The 20,049-nt window shown below is 45.7% G+C and overlaps 1 protein-coding gene across 1 annotated transcript in view; it reads left to right on the top strand.

Annotated features, from left to right (window-relative positions):
* MINOS1 (mitochondrial inner membrane organizing system 1) overlaps positions 1–19,739 on the top strand; it is a 38,430-nt gene extending 18,691 nt beyond the window's left edge. The window contains exons 2-4 of the mRNA XM_010829941.1: positions 16,389–16,436; positions 17,453–17,562; positions 19,496–19,739. Of these exons, the coding sequence (XP_010828243.1) occupies positions 16,389–16,436; positions 17,453–17,562; positions 19,496–19,510 (173 nt within the window). The 3' untranslated portion in view covers positions 19,511–19,739. The remainder of the gene's footprint in view (positions 1–16,388; positions 16,437–17,452; positions 17,563–19,495) is intronic.
* The last annotated feature ends 310 nt before the right edge of the window (positions 19,740–20,049 follow it).

Raw genomic sequence — 20,049 nt, forward strand, 5'->3', positions numbered from 1 at the left:
GGTGTCCTGATAATCATAAAGTGAGAAACGTAAATTTTAGAACATCTTGTGTGATAAATGATCCCGCTTATATAAATGGAATGATGAGCAGTAAACTTAATCCAGATTCCCTCTTGGGAGTAATAATGGTGCTTGGTGCGGAGAACCATTAACTTTGTTGTAGTCACCCTAAGTTGCTTCAGTCGTGTCTCTTTGTGACCCTATGCATCATGGCCTGCCAGGCTTCTGTGGTGGGGATTCTGCAGGCAAGAATACTGGAGTGGGTTGCCATGCCCTCTTCCAGGGAATCATAATGTAAGCAAAGAAACAATGAGAACAGTTTCTGTTCAAAACATTTATTTATTGAGCTGAGTTGGTTCCTGTAGTTGAGGATTATGAATTTGTTGTTCAGTTGCCCACTCGTGCCTCTGACTCTTTGCGACCTCATGAACCATAGCACACCAGGCTTCCCAGTCCTTCACTGTCTCCCAGAGCTTCCTCAAACTGATGTCCATCGAGTCAGTGATGCCATCCAACCATCTCATCCTCTGTTGTCCCCTTCTCCTCCCACTTTTAGTCTTTCCCAGCATCCGGGTCTTTTCAAATGAGTCAGCCCTTTGCATCGGGTGGCCAAAGTGTTGGAGTTTCAGCTCCAGCATCAGTCCTTCCAGTGAATATTCAGTAATCTTTAAATAAATATCTTAAGTCTAGTTTTGTATTTAATAGAGTAGTTTAAAGTGAAAATCTCTCTAAGCTTTTCACTAACTTTGAAATTACATTCAGTTCAGTTCAGTCACTCAGTCGTGTCTGACTCTTTGCGCCCCCATGGAGTGCTGCATGCCAGGCTTCCCTGTCCATCACCAACTCCCAGAGCCTACTCAGACTCATGTCCGTTGTGTTGGTGATGCCATGCAACCGTGCCTGTCAGTGACGTTTCTCCTTGATTGACAGGTTAATGGGCTTTGCTCTTGTTGGATGTGATACACCATTGTTGGCTTTCCTTGGTTGGCCCCACTTGAATAACTTCAGTAAATCCTTAGACTTATAGAACTATCCATTATTAGAGCCGGTAGGAACTTTAGCAGTTCATTTGGTCTAGTGTTGTTTTTTATTTAATTTTTATTTGTTTATTTTATTAATTTTTATTTTAAATAAGTAAATATTTTATTTATTTTAAATAAATATTTTATTTATTTATTTTAAATAAGTAAATATTTTATTTATTTATTTTAAATAAGTAAATATATTTATTTATTTTGGACCTTTGTTGCTGTGAGGGCTTTTTCCCTGTGGCAGCGCCGGGCCTCTCATGGCGCGGGCTCCTCTTGTCGTGGTGCGGGGGTTCCAGGGCGCCAGGGCCTCCGCAGTTGCGGCTCCTGGACTCTGGGGCGCGTGCTCGATAGCGGTGGCGCCCGGGCTTAGCTGTGCACGTCCAGGACGTGTGGGATCTTTGTTCCCCCGACCATCGAGTGAACCCGCAGCCCCTGTGTCACCAGGCGGATTCTTAACCACTGGACCGCTGGGGAAGTCCTGAGAAAGTGAAGTGCTTTTTAGATAGCGGGATAGAAATAAGAAATAAAGGATAAAGAAACAAAGGAAAAGAGTGTAATCATTTTGGCAGCACATTCACTAATGATGCAGAGAAGATTAGCATGGCCCTGAGTAAGGATGGCACACAGATCCACGAAGCGCTCCATGTTTTAAAAGGGGGAGGTACAAATTAGAAAAACTGGAGAAGAATATGGGATATGAAAGTATGGTCAGCCTTAATGGATGACGGGGAGCGAGCCGGGTCTGGGGCGAGGGCGGGCGGGCGGGTCACAGTGTGCCAGGCGCTGTCTAAAGGGAGGGCCTCCATCAGGTTGCTCCAACTGTGGATCTTCAGGTAGAAGTTTAAAGCTTTCTGTTAGTAGTTAGCAGTGTATGTGGGAGGAATTGAAATGCATCTCATCACTTTTTACTTCAATTTTCTTTATCCAACCTAAACCTGTATTAGGTTGCTTCGGATAATTTATAATTATTGTAACACTGACATAATTGTTGATGGATTTGTAGATCTACTTTACTTTGGCAAATGTTTATGAGTTAGAACAAATGTTTCTGGTTGTCAGAACCTGCACATATAAAGTACTCAAAATTCCTGTTTGATAGATAGATTTTAAATGATTAACTGAAGCATATGATTTGAGCAGCATAATTCACTTTTTACTAGGAAAGTAGTCCTAAGAAAGTTGCTAGTTTCTTGGCATCATTTCAGGTGACTAAATTGAAGTTAACGAGTTGTAGGAATTTTTGTTTTAACCATTTCCGCATAAGCCTGTATGTGAGCTCACAATATCCCTCTCTAATTAGAAGTAAAAACGCAATATGTTGCCGCTCTAATCTCACTTGTCCTGGCATTAGAATAAATGCTACTAATCATAAGCTTTCCCAGAGGAGATTGGCTGTGACCATTGAAAAAAACCCCAACGTTTTTCCCCTGTTCAACTGCAACTTGAACTTCATTTTATTTCAGCTCATATCTTTTGGAAGACTTTTCTTCTTCACTCAGTATATGAAAACTAAAACTTTTATTTCTTAATGTATGCAAGTCCAGTGATTTGGAGAGGTTTATTTATGGAGTTCTGAAGATTACTGATGTCTTTAAGAAAGACGGGTGGTGGTGTTCAGTCACTGAGTCATGTCCGACTCTTTGCAACCCCATGGACTGCAGCACGCCAGGCTTCCCTGTCCTTCACTATCTCCTGGAGCTTACTCAAACTCATGTCCATCGAGTCGGTGATGCCATCCAACCATCTCATCCTCTGTCATCCCCTTCTCCTCTTGCTGTTAGTCTTTGCCAGCCTCAAGGTCTTTGCCGATGAGTCAGCTCTTCACATCAGGTGTAGAATACTACTGCAATAGAAAGTCAGCTGGGTGCTGCTTCCTAAACCTCATAGTCTTGGCCACCCTGAGAGAACCAAATTGAACAGCAAAGAAGTTGTTTGCTCATGGAAGACCCCCGCATTCAGGCAAGTCATTGCCACACTTTTGTGAATGCTGATCTGGGATAGTAGTCACCATTGGCACCAACAGTATGTTAAATGCAAAACCATTGGTATGTTTAAAACATATTTGACCCCCGTTTCCATCTCTGTGTATCTCTGTCCATGACTTAGCTAAGGATTCCTTAGCTAAGAATCATCATTAAGTGTGGTCACTCCCACTTCCCAGAAGTTCCTAAGCCCTGGTCAGAGTCCTGCCTTAACCTGTCCTGCTTACCTTTAGTACTGTCTCTTTCATTTCTGCTAAGCATGGAATACACAGAGGAGAGAGGGCTGTTGAGGAGAGACCAAAGTATGTAAGATCACGGTTTTCAGGCGGATGGCAGAGAAGAGAGAATCTGAAGTCTGGACCTAGCTCCCGCCTGGGTTACTGTCTCTGTCTTTGATGGGGCTTTTTCAAATCTGTCCTCATTGCTGTGAGTGGGCTGCTGTAAAGCACACATCTGATATGTTGTTTCCCTGCTTGGTTTCTGTCATTGCTTCTCTGTGACTTGTAATAGAGACCAAGATCCTTCACTCCAGTTCAGTTGCTCAGTCGTGTCCGACTCTGTGTGACCCCATGAACTGCAGCCCGCCAGGCCTCCCTGTCCATCACCAACTCCCGGAGTTTACTCAGACTCACGTCCATTAAGTTGGTGATGCCATCCAACCATCTCATCCTCTGTCCTCCCCTTCTCCTCCCGCCTTCAGTCTTTCCCAGCATCAGGGTCTTTTCAAATGAGTCAGTTCTTCACATCAGGTGGCCAAAGTATTGGAGTCTCAGCTTCAGCATGAGTCCTCCCAGTGAATATTCAGGACTGATTTCCTTTAAGATGGACTGGTTGGATCTCCTTGCGGTCCAAGGGACTCTCAAGAGTCTTCTCCAACGTCACAGTTCAAAAGCATCAATTCTTGGGCGCTCAGCCTTCTTTATATTCAAGATCCTTAGTTTGCTGTCAAAGACTGTCCTTCTGTATCTCCTACCTCACGCGTAGTCATTTGGCAACCAGGAGCTCCTTGAAGTCTTTCTCTTGTTGCCTTCTCTCCCACTCCCTTCTCCAACCCTCCGGGTGGCTTGGGTGCCCTTCTCAGTGCCTCTGGCTAGGTCCAGACTTCAGATTCTCTCTTCTCCACCATCTGCATGAAAAATAGGACCCTACATACTTTGGTCTCTCCTCAACACCCGTCTCCCCTTTGTGTATTCCATGCTGAGCAGAAACAGCACTTCCTGTTTGGTCATTGTACCTTGTACTTTGAGTTTCTAATTATCAGTTGATTCCAACGCTAGACCGTGAACTTAGGGTGGAAACTCATTTCCTGGGGCCTAGCATAGTGGCTGGCACACAGTGGGTGCTCAGGTCGTGTCGTGAAGGAAAAGCCGACACAGAATGTTGGCTCGGATGAATTTTGGAAGATTGTTTCATTTCCTTTGGTAAGTCATGATGATTATAATGGTTTTCATGTCTCCGAGGAGGCCATACTGGTGGCAGAGGAATGTGGCAACTGAAGACCAGGTCTCTGGAGTCGGATGGTCTGGTTTCCAGTCCCAGACACGTGACCCGAGGCACGTTACTTCACCAATCTGTGTCTCAGTTTCCAAGTCTGTAAAATGGGGCTAATAAGAGAAGCTTGTTAAATGTGAAGGTTAAATGAGATAATTGAATCGTGGCGTCTAAGTGCTTAGCGAATACTCTTCACTTTATTTGATATGGTTTGGTGTTCATGAAAACATTGTCGATATTGCGTTTGTATAAATCAAGTTATATTCTAGCTTTATTAAGGGAATTTTGTATTAAAAGGTTATTTGATAACTTTTAAATAGCACCAATGTTTTTATAATTATCCAGGTAGAAGTTCTCTGCAATTTCTTTGACAGCCTTCCCCACTGCACCCCCCCCAAAACCCCAGATACACATACACACACTTAATCAGTTGTTAAATCCTGTAAATTTTGCCAACAAAATGTCTCTTCCTTTCCAAGTAATCCTGCACACCTTAGTCGGATGACTCTTCCTAAAGCATAGCGTCAGTCGTGTTTTGCCTTTTTAAAAACTCTTCAGGGAAGCCCAGCCTGTTGGATTAAGTGCCGTGCAGACTCCTTGGCCCACCTCCTGGTTCTTCAGAGGCTCCGGCCCTCTCCAGCCTTGTCTCCTGCTCCCAGTGGCCCGCCTTGAGCTTCGGTGTGGCCACCCTCCCCCGTTTCCCGGCTCGAGCCCTGCTTTTCTGCAGCCACTGGGTGGGGGGTGTATCCCCCCGCCTCAGCTCTGGCTGTTGAAAGTCTACCATTTAAGGCAACTGAAATGCCACCTTCTTCTTGAAGATTAAAAACACAACAGCAGCTTCTCAGCTACACGTGCGCCCGCCTTCCTGTGGACGGGCAGCGCTCTTCCTCTCTGAAAGACAAGATTCGCTTTTGTTCAGTTTTCTGGATACCTAACTTGTTACTCCTTCCTGAGCCCAAGCTTGCCATGGGAGAGACTGTCTTATTTCTTATTCTTGTTGAACCCAGTATTCTTTTTATTTTTTGCCAAGTTTATTTATTTATTATTTATTTTAATTGGAGGCTAATTAGTTTACAATATTGTGGTGTTTTTTTTATACATTGACGTGAATCAGCCATGGGTGTACGTGTGTCCCCATCCTGAACCCCCCCTCCCGCGTCCCTGCCCATCCCATCCTTAGGGTCATCCCAGTGCACTGGCCCCGAGCACCCTGTCTCATGCATCGAATCTGGACTGGCGATCTGTTTCACATATGGTAATATACATGTTTCAGTGCTATTCTTTCAGATCATCCCACCCTTGCCTTCTCCCACGGAGTCCAAAAGACTGTTCTATACATCTGTGACTCTTTTGCTGTCTCATATATAGGGTCATTGTTACCATCTTTCTAAATTCCATGTATGTGTTAATATACTGTATTGGTGTTTTTCTTTCTAGTTTACTTTGCTCTGTATAATAGGTTCCAGTTTCATCCACCTCATTAGAACTGATTCAAATGCATTCTTTTTAATAGCTGAGTAATATTCCATTGTGTATATGTACCACAGGTTTCTTATCCATTCATCTGCCAGTGGACATCTAGGTTGCTTCCATGTCTTGGCTGTTCTAAACAGTGCTGCAATGAACATTGGGGTACACGTGTCTCTTTCAATTATGGTTTCCTCCATGTGTATGCCCAGCAGTGGGATTGCTGGGTCATAATTGATGAAAGTGAAAGAGGAGAGTGAAAAAGTTGGCTTAAAGCTCAACATTCAGAAAACGAAGAACATGGCATCTGATCCCATCACTTCATGGGAAATAGATGGGGAAACAGTGGAAACAGTGGCTGACTTTCTTTTTGGGGGTGCCAAAATCACTGCAGATGGTGACTGCAGCCATGAAATTAAAAGATGCTTACTCCTTGGAAGGAAAGTTATGACCAACCTAGATAGCATATTCAAAAGCAGAGACATTACTTTGTCAACAAATGTCCGTCTAGTCAAGGCTATGGTTTTTCCAGTGGTCATGTATGGATGTGAGAGTTGGACTGTGAAGAAAGCTGAGCGCCAGAGAATTGATGCTTTTGAACTGTGGTGTTGGAGAAGACTCTTGAGAGTCCCTTGGACTGCAAGGAGATCCAGCCCATCCATTCTAAAGGAGATCAGTCCTGGGTGTTCTTTGGAAGGAATGATGCTAAAGCTGAAACTCCAGTACTTTGGCCACCTCATGTGAAGAGTTAACTCATTGGAAAAGACTCTGATACTGGGAGGGATTGGGGGCAGGAGGAGAAGGGGACGACAGAGGATGAGATGGCTGAATGGCATCACCGACTTGATGGACGTGAGTTTGAGTGAACTTCGGGAGTTGGTGATGGACAGGGAGGCCTGGCGTACTGCGATTCATGGGGTCACAAAGAGTCGGACATGACTGAGCAACTGAACTGAACTGATGGCAGTTCTATTTCCAGTTTTTTAAAGAATCTCCACACTGTTCTCCATAGTGGCTGTACCAGTTTGCATTCCCACCAACAGTATAAGAGAGTTCCCTTTTCTCCTCACCCTCTCCAGCATTGATTGATTGTAGACTTTTTCATAGCAGCCCTTCTGACCGGCGTCAGATGGTACCTCATTGTGGTTTTGATTTGCATTTCTCTGATAATGAGTGATGTTGAGCATCTTTTCATGTGTGTGTTAGCCATCTGTATGTCTTCTTTGGCGAAATGTCTGTTTAGTTCTTTGGCCCATTTTTTGATTGTGGACCCAGTGTTCTTGCCCTTCAGTGCTCAGTAAGTATTTGTTCTTGAAATGCTTTTTGTGGGAGAAGAATACATTTATAATTACTGTGTGCAATGCACTGTTCTTCCAGGCTTTTTACATGTTATGTTGTTTCATCCTTGCTCTTCTTCCCCAGTTAGAGATAGGCACTGTTAGTATTCCTATTTTCAGTACAAAGAAGCTGTTGCCTAGAGAGGGTATATAAATTGTCCAAGGAAGGGACAGACCACTAGTAGGTAACCAGTATTCTCAATCCTGTTTAACCTGTTTTACCCCCAAATCTACATAACACTGTAGCTGAAATGTAACCACTGTGTATCCACTACCCACTTTTTGAAAATAAGCACTACATACCCCAAGAGAAAAGAAATTTATCCTTAGTGCTTCCTACTTAATAAATGCTAATAAATGTAGGTTAAGGAAATGTGTAAGGAAAAGAAACTGTCGGTCTTGTTTCCCTGTTGATTTTTCATTTGGACCAAGAAGGAAACCACACGACAGCCCTCGTGATGCACACGAGGGCACAGTGCGGCCCTGAGTTGCCTCTTGACGTCCCAGGGAGGAGACTGCAGGCGCTGATGTTGATGGGCGGGGGGTAGGGAGGGAAGGCACTTCTCTCTCCAGCCAGTGTCCAGAAGGAAGCGCCTCCCAGCTTGGCTTGGTGCCTGTGTCTCCTTGATGCTAAGTAATTTGGGGCGGGGGTTGTTGTCATCCTTGATAAATCGGACATCTGTGGTTTCTGTTGTTTTCTTGAGGGATTAAAGAGTCACGCAGTCATAAATTACCCATGCAAAGCACTACCATCCAGAAAATCCAGAAAAACACTTTGTTGTGCTATGTGACAATAGACTGGTCTCCCTGCAGCTCTTCTGACTGACCTCTCCCTGAGCGTTTTCTCTGCCAGTAGAAAAGAGCCATGACCTGGAGTCAAACAGCGTGGGTTTGTGTTCTCTTTCGTAGTTGTGTGTTCTTGGGTAACTCACCTAACCCCTTTCTTTACATTGTTTCCTCTTTCGTAAGTCAGGATCATAATACACCTCATAGGTGGTTCTGTGGTTCAAATGAAATAATATGCCGGGGTCCAGCCCCGGTGGATCCAGGGAATTCGAAGCGGGGACGGCTTCGGCGAGATCAGGAAACAACTGCTTAATTAAATGTTTATTAAGGATATAAAGAGTGGTGAAATAAGGGTAGCTCAGCGAAGAAACTCAGTGAAGAAAAGAGGCTGAATAAAATTCCAAAGCAGGGAATTTACGTCACCTACGAAGGCTGCAGGCGTCCTCCCGTTCTCCCGAAGGAGAGGAGACACTAAGGCCTCCCCAGTCAGATCTTAGAAGCCCAAGCAAAATTAGTAGGACGAGCTTCCCCACCTCAGAGGAAAAATTCAGCCAGAAGGTGAAAGAAAGAACGACATGGGGAGACCAAATTTCGATGAACAAAAAGGGCGTACTTTATTTTCCAAAGTAGTTTTATACCTTAAGTTGTGCATAGAGGATAATGGGGGAAGGGGTGGAGTCATGCAAGGACAGAAGTTCCTGATCCTAATCGAAGCCAGGCTTTCAGACTTATCATATGCAAAAGTTTAGGTGATTTACATCATCTTCTGGCCAGGAGGCCTGTTAACATTTTAAGAGACTTATTTTTCTCTAAAGGTGATTATTCTAAAGTCAGGTGCCAACCTCCAAAAGGCATTGGATAAAGTTGCATTCCTATAGGGCAAAGGTGAGGTGGGCTCAATCAAGAAAAGAATTAACTCAAGGGTCCAAGGTTACAAACATTGAGGCTACTACTTACGTTTCTATACACCCATTATATCAATCAATACACTGCCAAGGACACAGTAGGTAAGGGATATGGAGACTTAGCAGCAAACATTGGCCCAACAAGTGAAAAACCCTTCACCAATACAATTTCTAATCAATCTCTTAACTACTCAAAGGAATCTGTGTTTAGACAGTTTAGAACATCTCCTGCCTCTCACAGTTGGGAGGCTCTGAACAATCACATGTGGCCGGAAAAACCTATTCAGGCAGGCTAGAGGACTTCCAAAGGAGTTTGTAGGTTGAAACACTGTCACACCCAGGAATTATTAACTGGAGCTGTAAGCTAACTCTTTTTTCAGAGAGAGGTAGTGGGGGACAGCCCCCCGTAAAGTCTGAGGTGTAGGTGAGAGCACAAAGCAGAAAGTAGGCAGACTCTGGTTTGGGGGGTAGATGCTCGAGAATTTCCAGGGGGACTCCTGAGGCTCGATCCCGCCTTTGCGTATGCCGAGCCTCCTCTCTCATGACCTTTGCCACGGGTGGAGTTCCGCAGGCTGGCTCCCGGCAATAATATATGGAAACGTTGGTACATCAATGCCTGCTGCTGCTAAGTCGCTTCAGTCGTGTCTGACTCTGTGCGACCCTGTGGACAGCAGCCCACTGGGCTCCTCTGTCCACAGGATTCTCTAGGCAAGAACACTGGAGTGGGTTGCCATTTCCTTCTCCATCGTCAGTGTCTGCCACTCTATAAATGTTAGTACCTCAGAAGTGTTAGTCACTCAGTTGTGTCCCACTCTTGGCAGCCCCGTGCACTGTAGCCCACCAGGCTCCTCTGTCCATGCAGTTCTCCAGGCAAGAGTACTGGAGTGGGTTGCCATGCCCTCCAGGGGAACTTCCTTACCCAGGGATTGAACTTGGGTCTCCTGCATTGCAGGCAGAGTCTTAACCGTCTGAGCCACCAGGGAATCCCAAAGCACCACTTCCCCCCAATAAATCCAGTGCATGGCACCTACAGTCCATGGGGTTGGTCACCGAAGAGTCAGACATGACTTAGTGACTCAACAGCGGCAGAGGCTTCTTTGGTTGTGTTTTTTGAAACTTAGTAATTCTGCATTTTCTTCAGTGTCCCTTTAATAGTCATCAGAGCTGCTTATTTTCCCGCATCCTCTGCCCACATGTGAATAAACTATATTTAAGTAAAATGTATACAGCCATGTTTCTTCTGTGCGTTCTTGAAAAGCCATACAGCTGTCGGCATTCTGAAGGCTGGACCGTGTGCTGCGTGCTCTCGTCTGGCAGGACCTGGTGGAGAGGTGACTTCCTGGAAGCAGCACACCGGTCCTGTCGTGGCTCCACACTTACCTTCCGCGTCTTTACTCCTTTTGGCCGACTGCTTTACGTGCTCTGACCAGAGTCCTGGTAATTGATGTCCACCCTAGACATTCCTACAGACGTTCGGCCTCTGCATACGGGAGGCACAGGAAGGGCGAGGTCTTGTGCAATAGCCACCTTCTTAGCCTGCGGCAGTGTTGACTTGTGAGAAGCTGATTAACACTGACCGCATTTGCCATCTCTGGGCCGTTCGTTGTCTGGCACACTTTCTGGGTTGCTTCACATGACTTGGCATTTACACATGGACACCTGGGACAATCTGTCTTTGCCTCAAAGGATTAAGTAACACAGTTTGCAATTGACTTAAAACTATTTTTTTTCCCCTCATAAATTGGGCCCTGAGCATCTTTCATAAATCAGGAATGTTTCTTGGAAATGTAATTCTCACTAAATTCAGTCCCAAGGGTACTTTTCTATAAAAGCACATTCTTGTTTGTTCTGACAAATGCATTTGATGATTGTAATAGTGTTATAGAAACATGATTGAACAGGAAAGAACACCCATTATAAATAGGTCAGTTTGACATTAATCCATGTGCGAAGCATAAATACAGCTTTATTAAACACAAGGCACCTCTAGGAAAATGTTGTATTTTAAAGCAACATGTTCTCCTTCAGCAATGAATCTGAAGGAATCCCCTATTTTGTTTTTAAAAAAAATGTATTTCTATGAACAGTTGCTATTGCCTGTGAAAAAAAAGTCAGCTATGCAGAGTGGATAACAAAGATTCCAGTCTTCAGCTGTGGTTCACTGACAGTGCGATCCTCCTGTGGAGTTGTATTTTAATGGAGGGATTAACTTTTTGTTTTGTTTTGTTTGTTTGTTTGTTTTGTATTTTTTAAAATCCAATGGACACACAAAACAAAACTGCGCTGAGAAAAACAGTTATGTTACACTTCTGACGTCTTTTGAGTGTGTTTTTAGAGAGGTAGCAGACCTAACCACCATTTATTGAAGTCTGTGTCAGACTGCAGATCCTTATACTTTCCTAACACAGCGATGCTCGTAGATGAGCGTGCTGAGGACAGGTGAGGCTAAAGCACTCGCCCTGAGGTCAGAGGGCTCTGAACTGGGCCTGTGTCCCGACAGCATCCGTGCTCTTGCGTCACACGCAGTGGGAAGGTAAGTCTCGTATTTTGGAAGCTGTGTCTTTTCTTTCTGTCATTTAAGAATAAAGTTGTTTGGCATATGGCTCCTAGACTCTTAAACTTGCTTGTAATTGCTGTAGTTTCTCATAACCTGCCATTGAGTGTGGTACTTAAGTGTGTGCTGTTCCATCTTGATATGTTATTATACAAAGTAAAATGGTAGATGTAGATCAAGATTTAGCATTGATAAACCACACATTGGACTTAGGAATTTAGGAGCTTTGTTTAAAATGTTAATAAGCTGGAGTGAGATCTTAGTTATATAATCAATTATCGATAAATAAAAGGTCTGTGGTCTTCTTTCCCCTATGATCAGTTTTTCATGGACATGTTTTTTAAGTGACTTTCTGAGGACTTTTTTTAATGCTTCCCCCAGCAGTGAGTTATTCCTCAGTTGAATGTTCGTTGACAATTACTTCTACAAAGTTGATTCCATAGGAACCTTTATTTCTCCAACTTGTTCTGCTTAGGGACTGACATCCAAAAAGTACATTTCTGGGACTTCCTGGCGGTCCAGTGGTTTAGACTCCATGCTCCACTGCCGGGGGCCTTGGGTTCAGTCCCTGGTCAGGGAGCTAAGGCCCTGCATGCCTTGTAGGATAGCCAAAAAACCCAAACATTTGTACCTCAGGACTGCAGTCAGATTATGTGGCCTGCTGCTTAATTCTTGCTGGTTATGTTTGCTTTCTCAGTATTTCAGTAAAGTCGAGCTTCGTGATATGTGGCATGGTGACTTGTCCATGTGTCACAGTAATGGCCGTCAACATAGATCCCCCCACCACACACACATGTGGCTTGGGGTGTACACTGGTACACTGCTGGTAGTTGGTATTCTTTTAAATTTGTTATAAAATCCACTTGGGCATACGATGAGGCAGTATTTTTTTATGTAGTTGAGTGAGTTCTCTGTTGTTTGTTACTAAAATAGTATCAGATGAACTGAAAAACGTGTGTTTATCTACTGGCCCATTTTATGATGTCCTTTTGGGCACTAAACATGCATTAAAGGGCCGGTTAGATTGATTCGGAGCAATTTCTTTTTGAAAGAATTTGTGCCAATTCTTTTTCCTCTCCAGAAGGAATGGTTTCAGAGCATGGCTTCTTGCCTAATGTCGATTCCATAAGGCTGCTCTCTCGGGGTGGTTTTTCTTTTTGCCTTGTTCCCTGCCTTCCCCTTGGTGGACTTTGCCATTTGGAAGATGTGTACCTACAATCAGGCATTTCTTTACTTTAGAGTTATTTGTCATTCCAGACAGCATGGGCCAAAAGAACAGGCTTAAAAGGGGAGGCAGAGTTATATAAATTTTATTCATAGTTAAATATTTGCTTCCAGGGAAGGTGAAAAATGCTTTGTACTTTTTCCTCTGGCTTTTTTCTTCTAAGAGAACTTGAAATGCAACAACAAAAAAGAAGTGGCCAAAGGCTGAGAGAACTCTCCTCTTTTTCCATGTTGGTTTGTTTTTATTGTAAGACAAACCTTTCATGTTTTATTGTTAGGAAGTTTAAACCTGGCCTAGAGGTGCCAGTCTTTAGTGGGAACAGCTGCGGAGTTGGTGTCCCCTGATCAGGTGGGACTTTCTTTGAAGCAACATGTTGCCTTTTAAAAGAAAATTGAGCATGTGAGAACTTGAACCTGTGAAACTCGTCAGCAGTTCCACCATTGTTTATCTCTGAAATAACCGAGATAGCCGACTGAAAGTGTTGGCATTTAAACATCAGCTTCTGCGTCATTTTTTCTGAAGGGACCAGACTTGGTATTTTGTGTCTTAAAAATATAGAAATGGAGGAAAAAAAATCACTCTTAAGAATCGAAGATGTCGCAGCTGAACTTAAGAGCATAGAGTATATACTTCTGCTTCGGGCTAGTCTGAACTGTGATTTTGATCCCAGTTTATACTTGCAAGTAAATGCCTTTAATAGGGCTTCCCTGGTGGCTCAGATGGTAAAGAATCTGCCTGAAATGCTGGAGACCTGGGTTCAATCCCTGGGTCAGGAAGATCCCCTGGAAAAGGACATGGCCACCCACCCTAGTACCCTTGCCTGGAGAATTCCATGGACAGAGGAGCCTGGGGTCGCAGAGAGTCGGACACGACTGAGTGGCTAACACACACACACACACACGCCTTTAATAGTAGCAGAATTGAAGTGGTCAGGCATATACCTGAACTTGAATGAAGTGTAGAGAGGAAAGATTTTTGGCTTTGTCCTGGTTGATGTGAAGCCTTTCTCCCCTTTGTGGCTGAGTGATAACCGGTAGCACTGGCTTTAGCACCACTCTTAATCTACTGTTAGGAAAAGTTGAGCGTCAGGGAGCTTTCTTTCCTTGGGGGAAAATAGAGACAGGCATGGAATCAGAGGGACGAGGAAAGTGCTGAAATATTTTCCTTTTGGGCTTTTGATTTGTTTGCCAAAAAATTGCCTTCCAGATGGAGAAGACCAAACGCTCTGATTGTGAGCCATTGTGTTTGTACTGGCCTACATCCCCATCCCACTGCCTGGTTTGAAATCTGTGGGCCAGTCCAAATTCTTTACCTCATTTTCTAGGACCAATTTACTGTCTTACTCATCTTCCAGCTGCAAGGGGGTGAGGCAGGTTACTTTGAAATGGAAGCCCATGCCATTTTAGAAAGCCAGGCAGCAGCAGACCCCTGCTGGGGAGCGGCAGTTGCGATGGCTGCGTCTCTGAAGCCCTTGCAGCACACCCTCCAGGTAGACTCGTGTCTGTGACAGGGGCGGCAGGCGAGCCTGGGGACGGATCTGAACAAGCCCAGCTGGCCCTGTGCGGGCTTGTTGCTGCCCTGGTTGCCTAGCGTCCTGGGCTGTCGCACGGGAGGCACACTTGGGTTTTGGCTGAATCCTGCTTCGCTGGCAGTAGGAATCTCGATCCTCCAGTTTCCCTTGGGAGGCATCAGTTGTTCAGGGGTTGGCGCTGGGGGGATCTGGGCTTTGCAGTCTGGCAGACTCGGGCCCAGGTCACTGCTCTTCACAGACTGAACATGTCCTTGAGCAGGTTATTTTCTGCATCTGGAAACTGGGGATAGTACCGTGTCAGGCTGCTGTTTGGTTTACAAGAATTTTTGGTGGAGTAGGGAGGGAATGTTGGGTACTCATGGGAGATACTGATGTTTGTTCCTTTCCCTTCTCTTTATGTCAGCCTGGAATAGGTTAACCATTGTGGTCTGTAAACTGACAGGTTTTCCATCACTTCATTAAACTGCATGGAAATCGGGATGACGCGAGAGATCTTCAGATGCTGCATTTTAAAGCTGGGCAACAGTACCTAGTGCAGGGCCTGTCGGACAGTGCAAAGGCATGGTTTGTAACTAAAATACATGTTTCTGTAGGGTACAGTCATAGGAAGGAAGCGCATCATGGCCACATGTAGAGGGTAAGAGGCTTATCAGAACTCACTCTGGGTAACAGCATAAACACTTGATCAGGCCAGCATCAGCGGGATTGTTGCACAGGTGAAGCAGAAAAGGTGTGGGTTAGCTTACTTGCTTAAGATGAAGCTGTCTGTGTCTGGAGCAGAAAGGTCAGGTTTGCTGACTGAGGAGTGCTTTGAGTGTTCACACTGCCTAGCCTACATTCATGCTTAGACAGGGAGGAGGCTCTCGGAATTCCAACAGCGCGTATTTGAAAACCGTTAAGGCAAGTGAGAATCGGACCTTTATGTGGTGCTTAATCGTGGAGAAGTTGGTCAGGGCTCTGTTGGACCGTGGGGCAGACACTTAGTAAAGAACATCAGGATACTCTGAAAAGTCTGAAAACAATTAACTGTCAAGTCTGAGGAGAAATCAGGGCTTGGCTCTCTTCCTTGGCATGTGTAACTTTACTTTTTTGATAATGGAAAAATAAGTTTATCTCAAAGTTTGGGACATGTGTCTCTACAGTATGTGAGATGATTTTTTTCCTAAAGTGGTACCACAAGTAAATTTTTATTTTAATTATTCTGCATTCATTTAAAACGTGCCTTATTAAAAAAGTACAGCTGGCGCTCAAATCTGTGATTATAGATACTATTTAAGTTGAAGTTGAGTTTATATAATTAAATACATTCATTAATGTTTTTCTTCTTTTTTAAAGAAAATAAATTATGACCATATCAACAGAATGACCAAGGTTGAGAAAGATTGGTCAAAATGAGGATTTAGCTTTTTTTTTTGGCTCCAAGCTTAAGGTTCCTGTGAAGTTTGATTTAAAATTAGGTATTTAAAGTTTTTTTTTTCCTACCAGATCATTAAAACAGGGTTGCATCTGTTTTTTCATCTTGAAAGATGGTGGTTAAAAGTGCCCCGTGAGTCAGCGAGGAGAGGGGCCTGATGTCCATGCTTGAGGACGTGCTTTCCCCGTCTGGACAGTCTGACTTGTGGCAGCAGCTCCTCTGGATCGCTCCTTTCCATCTTCCTCAAAACGTCGCCATCACTCAAAATGCCGAAACAGCCAGGGGAGCTTCCCGCTGAGGGTGTTCACCTGGCGTGCCGGCCGTGGCGTGCCTGGGAAGGTGGCGCGGGAGCCTGAGGTGCTGGAGGCTGTCTGCAAGCCATGCGAGAGCATCTTTTCAGAACTGTCTCCTGGCTTCTCCCCCCCACCCCCGAGACTCGTCTAGACAGAATGGGGGAGAAAGTTCTTATCCCCTGGTGGGGCAGAGGGGACCGCAGGCGTAGACACAGCCTCTGACGACAAGAAGGAAGTTAGAAACGAGAAGCTCGTTTCTCTACCAAGTTAAAAACATCTGTCTTGTAGATGTTCACATTTATGAAATGTTCATTTTATTTTTGTCAAGTTACTGTTAAGGTGTTTAACATGTTTTTCCTCCCTCTTTTGTAGGTACTGGCTTTGGATTAGGACTTGTTTTCTCACTTACCCTCTTTAAAAGTAAGTGTGCCTTCCTGCCTGTGTGCGTAACGTCCTAGGGTCCACGCGCGCAGCAGGGACGCTGCTGGAGGCACAGCCCCGGCCGCCAGCATCCACGTGTGGGTTTAGGTAGGCCACTGCACAGTGAGCTAGACAGAGACCACAGGCGCAAGCGAGGCCGGAATGGGTGGGCATCTCCAGAGCTCCCCCGGGCACTAAGTCAGGGTAACGGGTGGGCATCTCCAGAACTCCCCCGGGCACTAAGTCAGGGTGCCTGATATCATTAAAAAAAAAGCCTGTACTTTATGCCAGTGAGTCATTTGGCCAAATCTACGCTCTCAAATAATTCTAGTTAGTTACAGTTTTTTCTAAAGCAGCTTGAAAACAAAAGTCCTGCTGGTAATAAAAAGAAGTGGACCTAAAATAAATAGGCTTTTTGGCCAGAAATTCTCCTGAGCGAAGGGCAGGCAGTGTCCCTTTCATTTGGTGGAAGAACTTCTCAAGTTTGGCTATTGAATAGAAGCCATAGGGTCACTTTGACCTCCTTCCATGAGGAACTGGTAGGGAATACACAACTGGAGAATCCCAGTGAACCAGTGCTAGTGTGAAGTAATCGTCTATGGCATTAGCTTAAATAAACCTCATGACTTAGTAGAATTAAAATATGTAAATATTGGTGAAGTTCTTACATACTTTAAAAATTCAAAGACCTTACTGGTATTATTATGATAAGTTTTAAGAATTAGTTGAAATGAGCAGATGGTTAGAACTGGCATAGAAAAGTTAACAGGCTCCACTGTGTCTGCTGTGTTCATATTGTACCACCTAAGACTTCAAGTCTGGTAGCACGGGTACTTAATCGGCACCTCCCCTGGGCTGGTGGTGAGACCCTGACAGAGACGTGTGGCATGTAACAGTCAGCAGCGTGGTGCATGCTGAATGTTCACTGAACCCTAAGCAAGTGTATTGAAGCCAGAGGAAAACTTTTATTTTCTTCTCACAGTTCCCTCTTGGGGTTTTCCTTTTCTGCTCACCAGGAAGAATGTGGCCATTAGCCTTTGGCTCTGGAATGGGATTTGGAATGGCCTACTCCAATTGTCAGCATGATTTCCAGGCTCCGTACCTTCTACACGGAAAATATGTCAAAGTACGTACAGAACTGGTACTTCTCTTTCTTCCTCCTGCCTCCTCAGAGAATTCTTTAGAGTGCAGGTAATAATCAATACGATAAATGATAAATAAACCGAGGTCTTTGTGGCACCGCTGAGCTCGTAAGTGAATTGACTTGAATCATCACAGTGAAGCAGATTCTATTAAATTCTCCTTTCTGTAGGCAGCACTCTTGTTCAGGATATCAGTGCCCGGTAAACATGTCACACACATTCAGGCTAAACCTAGACTCCTGAACTCAGTCGTGCTTCTGCTTTCTACTGAAGAGGGCACGTTCTTGACTGTGAGTCCCGCCCGATTCTGCTGCAGTCTTGTCTACAGATGGGTTTTTAATGACACAAAGAAGATGCAAAAGTTTAACACTTGCCTCAAGTGAAAGGACGTATCCCGTTTCCTAAAAGTTTCTGTGCGTAGCAGCCTCCGGACGGAGGTGCTGTTTATTTTTGTATAGGGGCTTGGAACAAAGTAGGTGCTCAAATAAATGTAAAATAAATGAATGAGGTAAGTTGTGTATCTCACTAGACGCGCTGGTGGCCTCGGGGCGTCAGGCTTACTAAGGCATCACTGTCACACACCACCACCTTCATGAAGAACTTCTCCTTCTCGGGATGTGCAGAGTCGTCTGCCTTCTCGGTTAACCTCGAGCTAGAATCACTGGTCTGGGCCGCAGCGGGGCCCAGGGAAGAGAGCCCAGAAGCCAGGACACCCCCCTGTGTGCTTTCTGGGTGCTCTGGAGTTCTTCCTTTCTTTTCTCACTTATGAGGTAATTTCTGCCTATGGGATTGCTGTGCAGATTAAATGTGAAAATGTCTTCAAGCTCTGAGGTGCTATATAAACAGAAATATTGGTTATTACAGAGGAGGCCAGCCAAGAACGGGTGGCTGACTCGTCCATTGTCCACCGTACTAACAAGCAGGGCAGAGAATGGGGTACAAACGAGTGTCCCAGCTCGGAAGCCCCTATCTGAGAAGGTGCGTAGACTGTCAGCTGCCCACTGGCCAGCCTGTGCAGCCCTGGAGAGGGGACTGGGAGCAGGGGAGGCGGGAGAGCCTTGCGCAGGCAGGCCCTCAGTCGTCATGACCTGCCCCGACGCCAAGGCCAGGGTGGGTGTCTGGGGGCCCGCACGGGCGGAGGGCAGCTGCATGGTACCAGCGCTGACCACGGGCAGTTTCCCTGCTCCCGGCTCCTCCCCTCGTGGCCCCGCAGCTGAGTCTGGAGGAGAATAGAAAGGAACAGGGAGAGGAGCTTTAGGTCTTTCAATTGAAATGTTTTCATTGTTCCAAACTGAGTTGTCATGGATAAATGGCTCAGGGGTGATTATATGTGTGTATATTTAATGGCTGGGAGTTACTGTGGAAAATGCTGTTAGAGGTTTTACAGCCCCGTGCGTGCTGCTCCAGCGCGGCCTGTAACTTTATCTGAGCTCGAGTCTGCGCCTCGATGTTGTCAGCCTCTAGTCTCTGAGGAGAGGAGCAGGACTGCGGCTTGGGGCTTTTCCAGTGTAGTCGTAATACGGGGTGGTGATTGCTGAGCGCCTGCTACGCCCCGTGGGCCATCCTGGGTGCTTTATCTTTGTGTTCCTTCTCTAGACCTCTCCCAGCAGATCTGCGACGGAGGTTTTATGACCCTCGTTCAGCAGATGAGAAAACTGAACTTTTCCGGGGTTAGGAACTTGCCAGAGCTCCCAGCGTTAGTAGGCCGTTGGATCGCAGCGCTGCGCTCTCTCCACCCACCTGGGAGCCGCCCTCTGCTGGGTGTTAACCTGGTGTGCTGGAGACGGTTCTCTTGAGAGTGAGACAGGTTTCAAGCAGATGCCGGTAGGGCCCTGTGCGCCTGCCCCACGGCGGCAGGTTGGAGGGGCTCGTCAGGAGGCCATGCGCGCCTGCTAACGGAGTGTCCTTCCTTTCCAGGAGCAGGAGCAGTGACTCACGCCTGAGAGCACCCCAGGGGGAGGGCAGGAGAAACCACGTTCATTCCTCAGGAACGCCGAAGCGCCCGAGCGAGCTGCACTCTCCGTGAGCGTCGCCAGTAATGCTCCCAACTCCAGCACACTGTGCACGTGTTTGAAACCAAGTCCGTTTCTTGTTTTGTATTTTCTCTCTGGAAATTGCAGGGCGGTGGTCTTAAAATAAATAAACTAAACTCGGCAGCCCAGCGCGTGGCCTGCGTTTCTTTGCCTTCGGTCTGTGAGCAGGAGGTGTCTGTCTGAACTGCCAGCAGCTGTAACCGCCTGGTCGCAGCCTCTCTCTCAGCCTTCCTGGAAGCACAGCCGTGGTGTGTTCCTCCCCGCTCGCTCCGTGAAGTGTAGTTTTCAGAACTGCTTCCACCTCACAAATCGGAGCTTGGAGAGTGCAGTGTGTGAAGATGATGAACATCCAGAGGAGCTGCGCTTGCTCTGGCTGTTAGTCTGTAAAGCCGGCCTGTCGTCCTGACCATTGGACCCGGCCGGCCCATCTCGGCCATG

This window comes from Bison bison, unplaced genomic scaffold (genome assembly GCF_000754665.1).
Source record: "Bison bison bison isolate TAMUID 2011002044 unplaced genomic scaffold, Bison_UMD1.0 scf7180017864516, whole genome shotgun sequence".
Lineage (NCBI taxonomy): Eukaryota > Metazoa > Chordata > Mammalia > Artiodactyla > Bovidae > Bison > Bison bison.